The sequence below is a fragment of the Saccopteryx leptura genome, chromosome 7, assembly GCF_036850995.1.
Source record: "Saccopteryx leptura isolate mSacLep1 chromosome 7, mSacLep1_pri_phased_curated, whole genome shotgun sequence".
Taxonomy (NCBI): domain Eukaryota; kingdom Metazoa; phylum Chordata; class Mammalia; order Chiroptera; family Emballonuridae; genus Saccopteryx; species Saccopteryx leptura.
Genome location: NC_089509.1, coordinates 24,054,335 through 24,066,383, shown reverse-complemented (window position 1 = coordinate 24,066,383; position 12,049 = coordinate 24,054,335). Strand labels below are relative to the sequence as shown.

General features: G+C 34.9%; 1 protein-coding gene across 1 annotated transcript in view; it reads left to right on the top strand.

The window, feature by feature from the left end:
- The window catches only part of LRP1B (LDL receptor related protein 1B), a 2,108,848-nt gene that overhangs the window by 1,972,181 nt on the left and 124,618 nt on the right, over positions 1-12,049 (top strand). The window contains exons 72-75 of the mRNA XM_066345498.1: positions 619-741; positions 7,263-7,388; positions 8,105-8,242; positions 10,383-10,517. Coding sequence (XP_066201595.1) covers positions 619-741; positions 7,263-7,388; positions 8,105-8,242; positions 10,383-10,517 — 522 coding nt within the window. The remainder of the gene's footprint in view (positions 1-618; positions 742-7,262; positions 7,389-8,104; positions 8,243-10,382; positions 10,518-12,049) is intronic.

Sequence of the window (12,049 nt, the reverse complement as noted above, 5' to 3'; positions counted from 1 at the left end):
ATCCCTGTGTTCTTGATGCTTTCTATTTAATTTCAGAAGAATACAGAAAAAATACAAACACTTAAAAATAAAAAAGGGTACTCTATGGTACAATTCTTATAAAGATAATTCTAATATTTCATCACATTGCCATTTCTTATTTCTGCCATAAAATTATTTTTCTATGACTATGAAATATTTTTACTGGTTCATTGTTTTCAGTAATATAGTTTGTAAGTTTCTAGATACAGCTAAATTACCTAATTTTTTGTGTTTCATTCCTTTCCAGAACAACAGAATTGTTAATAATAAAAATTAATACCATTGAAAATCTAACTTTCATTACACTCAGGGACATAAAACTTGTGAAATAGAAGATAATTTAGATTTGATAAAACTTTTACCATTTTATTGGTATTATTTAAAGAAAATATACATGAGGATTAATCATATCAGATTGTTTTGAAAAGTAAACCGCGAATACTGTTTTAGAAATAGTTTGGACACCCAGTATTATATAGAATAAAAAAAAGTAAAGAACTGAGAAACTAGAGTCTGTGCTAAGAATTAGAAGAATATACACCATGCTGGCTGGCTTTAATGATACTATTTCTAGTTCTCTCTCTCTGTTTAATAAAGGAGGAAATATATGTAGAGCAGATGAGTTCCTTTGCAATAATTCCCTTTGCAAACTCCACTTCTGGGTGTGCAATGGAGAAGACGACTGCGGAGACAACTCTGACGAAGCCCCTGATATGTGCGGTACGGCATTTTCCATGGCTCTCGCTTGTTCTCCGACTCCTGATAGAATGCACCGGTGTGGTCAGTGACGTGCGTGGTGAAATGAACCACAGATCCTACCGTCCTGGGGTTAGGCAGATCAAGGACAACCACAAATACAGCTCTGGTTCAGGTTACAAGGGATTACCGTATTCAAAGTTGATGTCTTGAGACGGAGCCCACCTAAATCTGAACTTGCTCATGTCAACACTGTTGTAAAGATAGATTATGGTCTGTCTGAGAGAATTTTGAGTAAATGACCTTTTTGAATTGAGTCAAGTTCATATAAGGGCTTCGGCTTCATATCAAACAGGTATTTTAGTCTAAAACAATTTTTTCTTGACAGATAAGCACATGGAAAAATGTTACTGATAAAATTGTGTAGGTCCACACATCATCTGCTACTGAGGCTGAGGTTGTTGAGAGAAGGGAGATCTATATCTACAAGCACATCTATATCTATCTATATCTATACCATCTGTATCTATCTATATATCTATTTGTATCTATATAGAGATATATAATACAATTAGGCAGATAAATTAAATACGAACTATTTAATATTTAAATCTGAAAATCTTAAAAAAATTAGAGATTCTTCAAATTCAAGTTTCTCTTGACTGTTATTTGTCAGAAATTTGCTTAGAAAACTAAAAACTATAAATGTACAGTTTTAGGTGTTTTAAATAAGAGGTTTCTTATATTTGATAAACATTTCTAGCCCCTCTTCTCATTCTTTGTATCTCATATCAGCAAGAAAGTTAATGTAACTTCTAATTTAAAGAAACTACTAGTTTAAATATAACTTAATAGCACATCAGGTGAGTTAAGGAATACATAGCACAAGTGTATGTACTTAATTCCTTTTTTTATTTGCTGTGTCAAATGAAACTAGTATTTTTTGTTAAGTGAAAGCATTGACTACTAAGGTCACAGTTGAATAAAAAATCCAAAATAAGTAGGCAACATTATTTTTAAAGGATTTAAAACTCAAAAAAGACAGTCATTGGAGAGTGTTCTCTTTAGATACATTAATGAGAGATATAACTAAATTTTAATTCTTTACATAATCTTACCAAGTGGGCTCCATAGAATCCCTGGGAACTATATTGTTTCTGATTCATAATACATAAATAAATGAGTTTATATACCAAAATCAAACCAAAACCTATTATGTTTATAAACATGTGTTGTGTGTGTGTGTGTGTGTGTGTGTGTGTGTGAGTCTGTGTGTATATATATATATATATATATATATATATATATATATTCTCTATTTTATTTTAGCACAAATACAGTGGGTGTAAAGGAAATGTTCGGTAACTAGTTAACCATGAAGGGCTTCAGAATCACACCTTCCCAGAATCACCTCCAGGACCAGAAAACAGTTTTCAGTGACATACCACACAAGTGCTGGAAAACTTGTAAAATGCATCTAGCTTGATTATCTGAATATCTTAGCACTCTCCTGAGTTGTTGGTATCAACATTGAATCAAACTATTATGTACTGGAAATGGTACTAAGTTACTGAGATTTAAAAAAATGAACAGCACGTGGTTCTTTTGACAAGGAATTATTATTCTAGTTAGATAAATAATATTTTAAGTACATTGAGTTTCAGATAATGGTAGAGTGAAGTAAAAGGTACAGATAAGGCAGTGCGAATACGATGAGCTCTGCCTAAAAGGAAATTCAGAAAGCTACTGTTTTGAAGGTCTATACTAAAAGGCACCATAGGAGTAGTGAAAAGTGTGTAAAAATGTTATTTATTAATTTAATAAATATTTGCTAGGCTAGAGATTGTAGTTAGTTTGAGTGATAAAATGATGAGAGAAAGAGATGTGGACCCTGACTTCACAGAGCTGAGAATCCAGTGGAAGAGTGATACTGATGATCACAAAAATAGATAGGTACAAACTATGAGAAATGCATTGAAGAAAAAGTGTCATAATTTATGAAAATATAGAAGAGGGGAATTTTATTCCATCTTTAGTTATGTGAAATATCATTTGAATATGAGTCTGAGGTACATAGCTGCTGAGTTGGTAGAAAGAATGGGGTGGGGTGGGTGACACAGTTCAGTGAGCAAAGGAGGCGGGATGCGGAGGGCCCTGGGGCAAAGCAAACCAGAGCATAATGCTGGAGGAAGTGAAAGAGCTGTTTGTCTGGAGAGCGCAGAGCAAAGGAGATACTGATTTAGGGTGAAACTGAAGAGACAAGAGATACTTGGAACCTGTGAGTCTAGGTAGGGATACTTAGATTTACCCTAAAAGAAGTTAACTTAAATTCAGACAGTGGCAGCACATGATGGCAAAGTATACACAGATTTGAAGGTAATTTAAAATGAATTGGATTCAATAGAAGAGTATATAGAGGGAGCAAGTATAATTTATAGAGTGTTTTTGCTTTTACATTTGAATAAAAGGGGAACATAAGAAGAGGAATAGTATTACAAGTAAGATTAAAAGCCTGGTTTGAGACACGTTTAAGAAGATACTCAATAGAGATAACAAATAGGTGCTAGATATTAGGTTCTAGAACTTAAAGAGCTGGTCTAAAGATATAAGAGTTAACATAAAATGTGATAATAAATATGAAATTTGTGAGATTTAAGCTAAGTGGGAATAAAGCATCAGAGAAGAAGGGGATTAAAATAAAATGTTAAGGAATATAAAATATTTAAATAAATATGAGCATCCAGAAAGACTCAGATATGTGACAATAAAAGAATTAGCAAAATAAATAAATAAATAATTTAAAAATGTTCCCAAATAAATACCAAGGTAATAAAATGTCTCAAGAATGGAGTAGTTTCTGCCTGACCACGCAGTGGTGCAGTGAATGGAGCATCGGACTGGGATGTGGAGGACCCAGGTTCAAGACCCTGAGGTCGCCAGCTTGAGCATGGGCTAATCTGGTTTGAGCAAGGCTCACCAGCTTGAGCCTAAGGTCATGGCTCAAGCAAGGGGCACTTGGTCTGCTGTAGCCCCCCTCCCCAGTCAAGGCACATGTGAGAAATCAATCAATGAACAACTAAAGAACCACAACAAAGAATTGATGTTTCTCATCTCCCTCCCTTCCTGTCTGTCTTTCCCTATCTGTCTCCCTTTCTCTCTCTCTCTGTCAAAAAAAAAAAAAAAAAAAAAAAAAAAAAAAAAAAAAAAAAAAAAAAAAAAAAAAATGGAGTGGTTTCTGAAGGAGGGTTGGGAGAAAAAGTTGCACAACAGGTGAAGCAGTTTTGGACCTTTTTCATTAACATTAAAAAATGTTATAATGAGTTGAATGAGTTGATAAACTTTCTGTCATGCTGGTAAATGTGTAACTCATTTAATCAGATTTAACCAATTTTCTATCTACATTTTTATGCATGCAGTAAGAAGCATATAGCATGTATAGAATGTGGAAGTTTGATGTTGTAGAGAGGTTTGAAAAGAATGCAGATTTGAATTATTATTGCAAAGTGTAAGAGAGTGGCATAGCTAGATGTACGTATAGGATTTTCAAGTAGTACCAGGGCCCATCTGGTATTAATACATATTCATATCTGTGGTACTAGTTGGCCTTGTGACATGATCATCTGCAACATTCCTGAACTTCCCGGATGCAGACATTGAGATACCAGATGGTTTATTCAACTAAGTTTGTGGGGTTTTTTTAGATAACTAAGATGAAAAATAAAAAAGGGTCAGAAAACTCAGATTATTTGGACAAAAGCAAGTTTCTAAATCAGTGCTTAGAACAGTGTTCAATTATAATAGTTTACCAATAAATACTTGTGAAATGAGTATATTAAGAGATGAAACATGCAAGCTAAAGTCAACATAGAGAGAAGTAAAGACAAAAAAGAGCATTGGAAAATAAGGAAAAAGTAGCTGTATCAACCGGCTAAGGCTGAGTTTTCAGCTTTATGCTTCAGCTGAAGAAGTGTTTTAATGAGACTGGCTAAATCAAACTCTTAAAAAAAGAGATTGTGAACAAAATAAATTATTTATATTAGTGGTTTTATAAATAAAGTAATTGGAGGATAAATAAATCCATCTACACCTTTGTATAATACTGTTTCTATCTGCAAGCAACAGCGACTGTCATTGGCTGAATTAAAAAAAAAATTGTTGAACTCCTCCAATGTCCCACAGCCTTATAGAGGAATAGATGGCCTAGGTGGATTAGAGAAAAAGGATACTAGTATGAGAAGCTTAAATATACTGTTCACAAAAATTAGGGGATATTTCAAAATGAATATGGAGCTATAAAATAGCCCCTAATGTTTGTGAACAGAGTAGCTAAGAGGTCTACTCATCTATTGGACTGCTCATTTCGACGTTGAAATCATCTAAGGAATGAATTTAGATGAAGAGAAATAACCATGAGGGTAGGTGCCACAGCCTTTAATGAATTAGCCAGAAAGTGATATTTATGTAGTTGATGAGAAAATAGCAATAGGAAAGAGGTATAATCAAATGTTTGACCCTCAAAATAGCAGTTTTTTGTTTTAGTTTATTTTTAAATGCAGGACATGAAGATCTGGTAGTAAAGTTCTCTGAGCTGTACTAGGAAATGGGGATATCTTCAAACAAGAGATAATAGGAGGTTTAAGCAATTTAAGAAACATTCTTTTTTTTTTTTTTTTTTGTATTTTTCTGAAGCTGGAAATGGGGAGGCAGTCAGACAGACTCCCACATGCGCCCTACCGGGATCCACCCGGCACGCCCACCAGGGGGCGATGCTCTGCCCATTGGGGCATCGCTCTGTCGCGACCAGAGCCACTCTAGCGCCTGGGGCAGAGGCCAAGGAGCCATCCCCAGCGCCCAGGCCATTTTTTCGCTCCAATGGAGCCTCAGCTGTGGGAGGGGAAGAGAGAGACAGAGAGGAAGGAGAGGGGGATGGGTGGAGAAGCAGATGGGCGCTTCTCCTGTGCGCCCCGGCCGGAAATTGAACCCAGGACTCCTGCACGCCAGGCCGACGCTCTACCACTGAGCCAACCGGCCAGGGTAGAAACAATCTTAAAAGACCCAGAGGAAGAACTGTTCATGGAGTAAAAACTAAATTTCAATTAAAGCAAGAGGGTCAGTGAAAAGGAGTATGACATATTTAAAGAGCTAATTAAGTGACATTGCTAAAAGATTTAGAGCGACAGGGATGAGTTTGTAGGAGTGGCATGGACAATGTAATAGTAAGTCTCATATGCCATGTACAGTATCTCAGATTTTATTTGGAAAGTGATGAGTAACTAAAGGAGAGAAAATCAGATAAATGCATTAGGTAGATTGTTCTGGTGGCTTTTGGAAATTCTTAGGTTGGACAGTAAATATGAGATATTTAGGATTCTTTTATAGTCAGCTCTGTAAGAGAAAATAAAGTACTGAGCTATTGTGATTGTACCTGGTAGGCATGGAAGGAAGAGGGCAATTTGGGGATAACATCATCTGAATTTGTAGACTAATCACAGTTGAAGATCAGTATGAAAAGCCATTTAGAATAATCCCAGACATGTGGCTATAATGTGCCACCAATAGAACTGTGGAAATAAGACAGATCTTATGTGTGGGGTAAAGGAAGTTCAGGAACGATGATAGAACACTGGGTTTTGAACTTACTAAATTTGAACTTGTTGAATTTAATATTAGATAGTGAGTTGAAAGTCTTAAGAGTATAGAGTCAAGCTGATCTATGAGAATGAATGAGAATATCTAAGTAGAAAATACATGAGAACATGAGGGTACCAAGAGGAGATTAGTATTCTAATTGTGAGGCTAAAGAGTCATTTTAGGTATTTCTCACTTTAGGCGTGGAAGTCTGTTGATGAGATAGCGATAACGAGGATCAGTGTAGAATTCCTTGGCTTCCACTGGTATCTCTTTAAGTCTCTTTCTGTCTCTGTATCTGTCTATCTCTCTCTGCATCTCTCTCTTTCATTCACACACACACACACACACACACACACACACACACACACACAAAATGAGTATACTAAAATAACCTTATGTGCCTCAAATATATAGCTACACATTTTTTAGAGAGACAAAGAGTAAGAAACCCAGCTATAGTATTGTTGAAATATTTATTTCACTGAATGGCCTATTTTCAGTTTGAGGCCTGTACCATCTGCTTGCTGAATCTCCGTTCGGTGTGAAATTGCTCTTTCAGATAGCTAAGTGTCTTGCCATGTTGTATGAACTGTAGGCATAAATTAATTTGATACACCAACTGAAGGCGGCTAAGATAAAGCATCTGGAAATAAGACCATGAAATTTAACTCTTTTTCTTATTTCATTCAATGTTTCAGCTTTGCAGTCTTTTCAGTAGTTAATATAAATAACTTGAATCATCAACTTCTGTTATCACACATTTTTCTAGTATCTACATGTAGGCAATTTCCACAATAATAGATACTCAAAAAAGCTAAATTACGGGTTTGAAAAGAAAGAAAAGACAAAAGAGGGATGGTTCTTCAAAAGTCACTGTATACCAAGGAGCTGCATTGGTTTTTCTTTTTTTTCAGTCAAGTTTCTTTGCCCACACACAAGACCTCACAGATGCAGGAACAACAGAATATGCCTGCAGCCGGAACAAATGTGCAATGGGATTGATGACTGTGGAGACAGCTCAGATGAAGATCAGTGCAGTGGTAAATCCAATTAATGTGAAATGATTGATTCAGTGACAGCTGGAAGATAATGGTTTTAAACCTCAAAAATTAAAAAAAAAATTCTATGTGTTAGTAAGTCTGAGGGTATTTTTTCAGACACTTGACCTTCTGACAGGCTATGAAAATAATCCACTAACATTTGCTTTGCCCAGTAGAGCTGTGAAACTTTACCCAGAGTTTTCACTAGTCCCTAATTGTCTTTATAAAAACTTTATTAAAGAAAATGCTGCATAAGAGAAGTAACAGTGATTTAAAAGTGTTCTTTGTTAAATACTCCTTGGGTTAGAATGGGGCTATATATATTGTATGTATGTGTACACAATCCCTTTTTCACAATTCTGAAATAAAAAGAACCCTTAAGTCAAAGGCTTTATTAAAGCATTTGGCAAAATTGGTGCAAATAACAGACATAAACTGGTCTGAGGCAGTTTATATTACTTAAAAAAAAATCCCATTTAGGTTATAGTCACACATTTTCCTGTGAAAATAAGGTTGTATTTACTATAAGGTAAAGACACTATTATTTTCTAAAAATCCAAAAAGATTTATAATTTTTTATTTGGCCCCAAGAGCTTCAAATAAAGGATTGTAGACTCATTTCTTTTTACACCATTTAGTAAAAATTGAACTTGTTATGTGTTCAATAAATTTGTTTTGTTTCGATGAAAATCTAATCATTCTTAATGACTCTGTAGGTAAGCTCACATATAAAGCAAGGCCTTGTAAAAAAGATGAGTTTACTTGCAGTAATAAAAAATGCGTACCCATTGATCTCCAGTGTGACCACCATGATGACTGTGGAGATGTTTCCGATGAACAAGGCTGCAGAATAGGTGAGTTTGTTTTCTGTAGAAATGCCATAAAACACAAGTTCTATTTTTGCTTCATTATGACCAATCTTTTTTTACTATTGTGAGAAAAAAATTGCTCTTCACAATGTGCTTAAGTAATACCATTTTTTAAAAGCTTTTCCCAAAGCAAACTGAAACATCACTTAAATTAATATCAGAAAGAATGAGGTAGCAATGGCTGATTTTGATATGAGTCACCTTGTTGGAGATGAGAACTCTATATCCAAATACAGACTTTGATGTTAGGAAAGATATTTATATCACTTAATAATTTAGTTCATAAATGTAATTTTAATACTTTTTAAAAATTTTACAAACAATATTTGTTAAATGATAAAGGTTTTAATAGTTTACATGTTTTAAATATTAATTTATTGCCAAATTATTCTTTTTTTTTTTTTTTTTCATTTTTTCTGAAGCTGGAAACAGGAAGAGACAGTCAGACAGACTCCCGCATGTGCCCGACCGGGATCCACCCGGCACGCCCACCAGGGGCGATGCTCTGCCCACCAGGGGGCAATGCTCTGCCCATCCTGGGCGTCGGCATGTTGCGACCAGAGCCACTCTAGCGCCTGAGGCAGAGGCCACAGAGCCATTCCCAGCGCCCGGGCCATCTTTGCTCCAATGGAGCCTTGGCTGCGGGAGGGGAAGAGAGAGACAGAGAGGAAAGCGCGGCGGAGGGGTGGAGAAGCAAATGGGTGCTTCTCCTGTGTGCCCTGGCCGGGAATCGAACCCGGGTCCTCCGCACGCCAGGCCGACGCTCTACCGCTGAGCCAACCGGCCAGGGCCCTGCCAAATTATTCTTAAGGAAACTATTATTATTTTATTAAGTTAGAACGCTATGGACCTTGACTTATTAGACCTTAACTGTTAAGCAATTTGTGTTTAGATGATGTTTGCTATTTGATTTTTCATATATTCAAAAGTATTGATCTTATAACCCTAAATTAAGGGTAATTAATAAAGTCACAAAATACTTTCTTCCTACTTTTGAGTCTTTTTTTTTTAATTTTTTTTTTAATTTTATTAACTTTTTAAAGGGGGGGGGGGAGAGAGAGAGAGAAGACAGGAAGCATTAACTTATAGTAGTTGCTTCCTGTATTGCCTTGACCAGGCAAGCCCAGGGATTTGAACCAGCAACCTCAGCGTTCCAGGTCAATGTTTTATCCACTGAGCCACCAGAGGTCAGGCTACTTTTGAGTCTTTTATCTTTTTCTTATTTTTGCATCTAAGTTGTTCCTCACCAGTTAATAAAGCAATGTACATCAGGTTGTGGCCACATGTATCCTCTCATCCATAGTATAACTCCACCTGTATATTTCAATTTATTGTGAATATTCAAGAATTAGTGGGGATTACAATTAGCTATAATTCTGGTAATTAAAGATCTCATATGTCTCAATATTTGATATATTTAGGTAAAATAGAGATAATTAATTATACCCCTATAATATTGTTTCCTCACTTAATTGCATTCTAAAATGTTTTTTCCTGAATGGGAGATAAAGTAATGAAATTATAACAAGTATGCTGGGAATTACATATAACTCAAAGTTCATCCTAACTTGTGTTGCAACCCATGAGCATTGGACCATTTTACATACTCCATCCTCATATGTGTGTCCTGGCTATAAAAGTGTAAGGTCTGCTGATTATGCCTACCTGCTCAAGTAACATATAAGTACCCGTGATCACATTCCTGAAAACTGAGTTTAGTTTAACAATAAATGGCTACATTTCTAAGTAGTTTCTAGGAGATGTTTTGGTCCTTAGAAAAGGACATAGCATTTATATATCATAACATTGTAAAGAGAGCTTGTCATTAGAATCATTGATTCTTGCCTTCCTGTTAAAATGTAGTATAGCTTGATAACAGCTATAATACGTGGCTATAGGTAGTTTGGTTTAAAATATATTAATGTAAATAAGCTCAGTTTTTATTTGCTTCTATACTTTTACAAGAAGAGGATTATATGAAGGAAAGACCATAATTTTATAAATTCAAAAAGAGTAACATAGATATGGTAAAATAGATATAATTTAAATTAAGATAAATAAAAAAGTAAACTCCCACTTCAGGAATTAGAATTATCTTAGTTTTGATCATATTTTTAAATTCTAGCTCCCACTGAATATACCTGTGAAGATAATATGAATCCATGTGGAGATGATGCATATTGTAATGAAATAAAAACATCTGTTTTCTGTCGCTGTAAGCCTGGATTTCAGAGAAACATGAAAAGCAGACAGTGTGAAGGTATAGTACATTTACTTAACAGCTTGCTCTTAAATCTTTCAGTTATAAAAGACTCCCCAGTATGTTAAGTGGTGAAATGACAGTGTGATTGATTTTTATCAAAATGATGTGTGTCTAGAGGTTACCAGTTAAGATATGAGAGAGACAATCTCTGGTCAAGAGCCTATTTGTACCACTAAGCTAACCATCACTGAGGCTACAAAGTTTTTTCTGTAGCTGACTCAGACCTTCAAGAATGTCAGTAGTATTGTTAGAATTCTGTTTTGAAATGCAAGTAATGAAACTGCTGCTTCAGGAACCAGTGGAGAATTAGAGGCACTTCATGAAAGAGCATGTTTATGATGAGCCATTTCTCTTGAGTTGTGGCATTTGCAATAATGCAGCAGGCAATGCACTTTTAGAGAATTGTGGACTTTTGTCCTAGCACCGTGTATTATACAATGCTTTATATACTGCCAAGATGTGTCTTTTAAAATTCAGACAAGATCTCCATTGGTAGATCTCTGTCAGCTTACTTGAGATCTTTTGAAAATTGAGCATGTAGCCTATAGGCAGAATCTCATAGTAAGTTATATGTAAATATAATTTAAATTAGGGTTTTATCTATAAAGTCATAAAATATTGTATGCATTTTCTGCATGTTTCTTTACTAAAATTGATATTATGATTAGAGCAAATATAAATCATCTATGTCTGGCTTATACAAGATGAATTCAAGTCTTTTTATTTTAATTGAATTTATTGGGGTAACACTGGTTAACATAATTATACAGGCTCCAGATACCCATGATAAATTCAAGTCTTAAAATGCTTTCAAATACCAGCTTTGTTTGCTACTATCTCTTTAAGTTAATCCTGAGTTAAAAGAAGGGGGTGGGGGTTTATAATGTCAGTCAAAATGGAATTATTGAAATAAATTAGTTATACTCAGCCAAAAGGGGAACAGGGGTATCCATGACAAATTTATGTACATTTTGAGTTATATAGTTGTTTGGATTATTCATGAAATTTTATTTCTCCAGTAACATGAAACACTAAAAATTGGCAACCTGTTTTCTTTATTTTAATAAGAAAGCAAATTATTTCTGAAGACTAGAATATTTCTTGTTTCCCAGGAACTACCATTTGTATAATAACACACAAAAAAATCTCAAGTTTTTAATTTCACCCAGCCAATTAGCTTGTCTGGTTGGAGCATCCTTCCGATGCGCAAAGGTTGCGGGCACCTACAGGAACAGAATGCTGTTCTGTGTTTCTCTTCCCTTTCCTCTCTCTGTTTCTCTAAAATCAATAAATAAAAATTAAAGAAAAAATTTTAATTTTAAATAACCCTAATTAGGTCATATTTACTTGTGAATGTCTCTGTTTCCTCTATATACTTACAAATTTAGAAATTCTATGCTCAAATATATACATAGTTATATAACCTCAAGTTACATTCTGATTTAAATTGCTATGAATTCCCTGAAACTTTTGTAGTGCAAAATGTAACTTTGGAACTCCAATAATATTTGCATCTGTATTTAATAAAT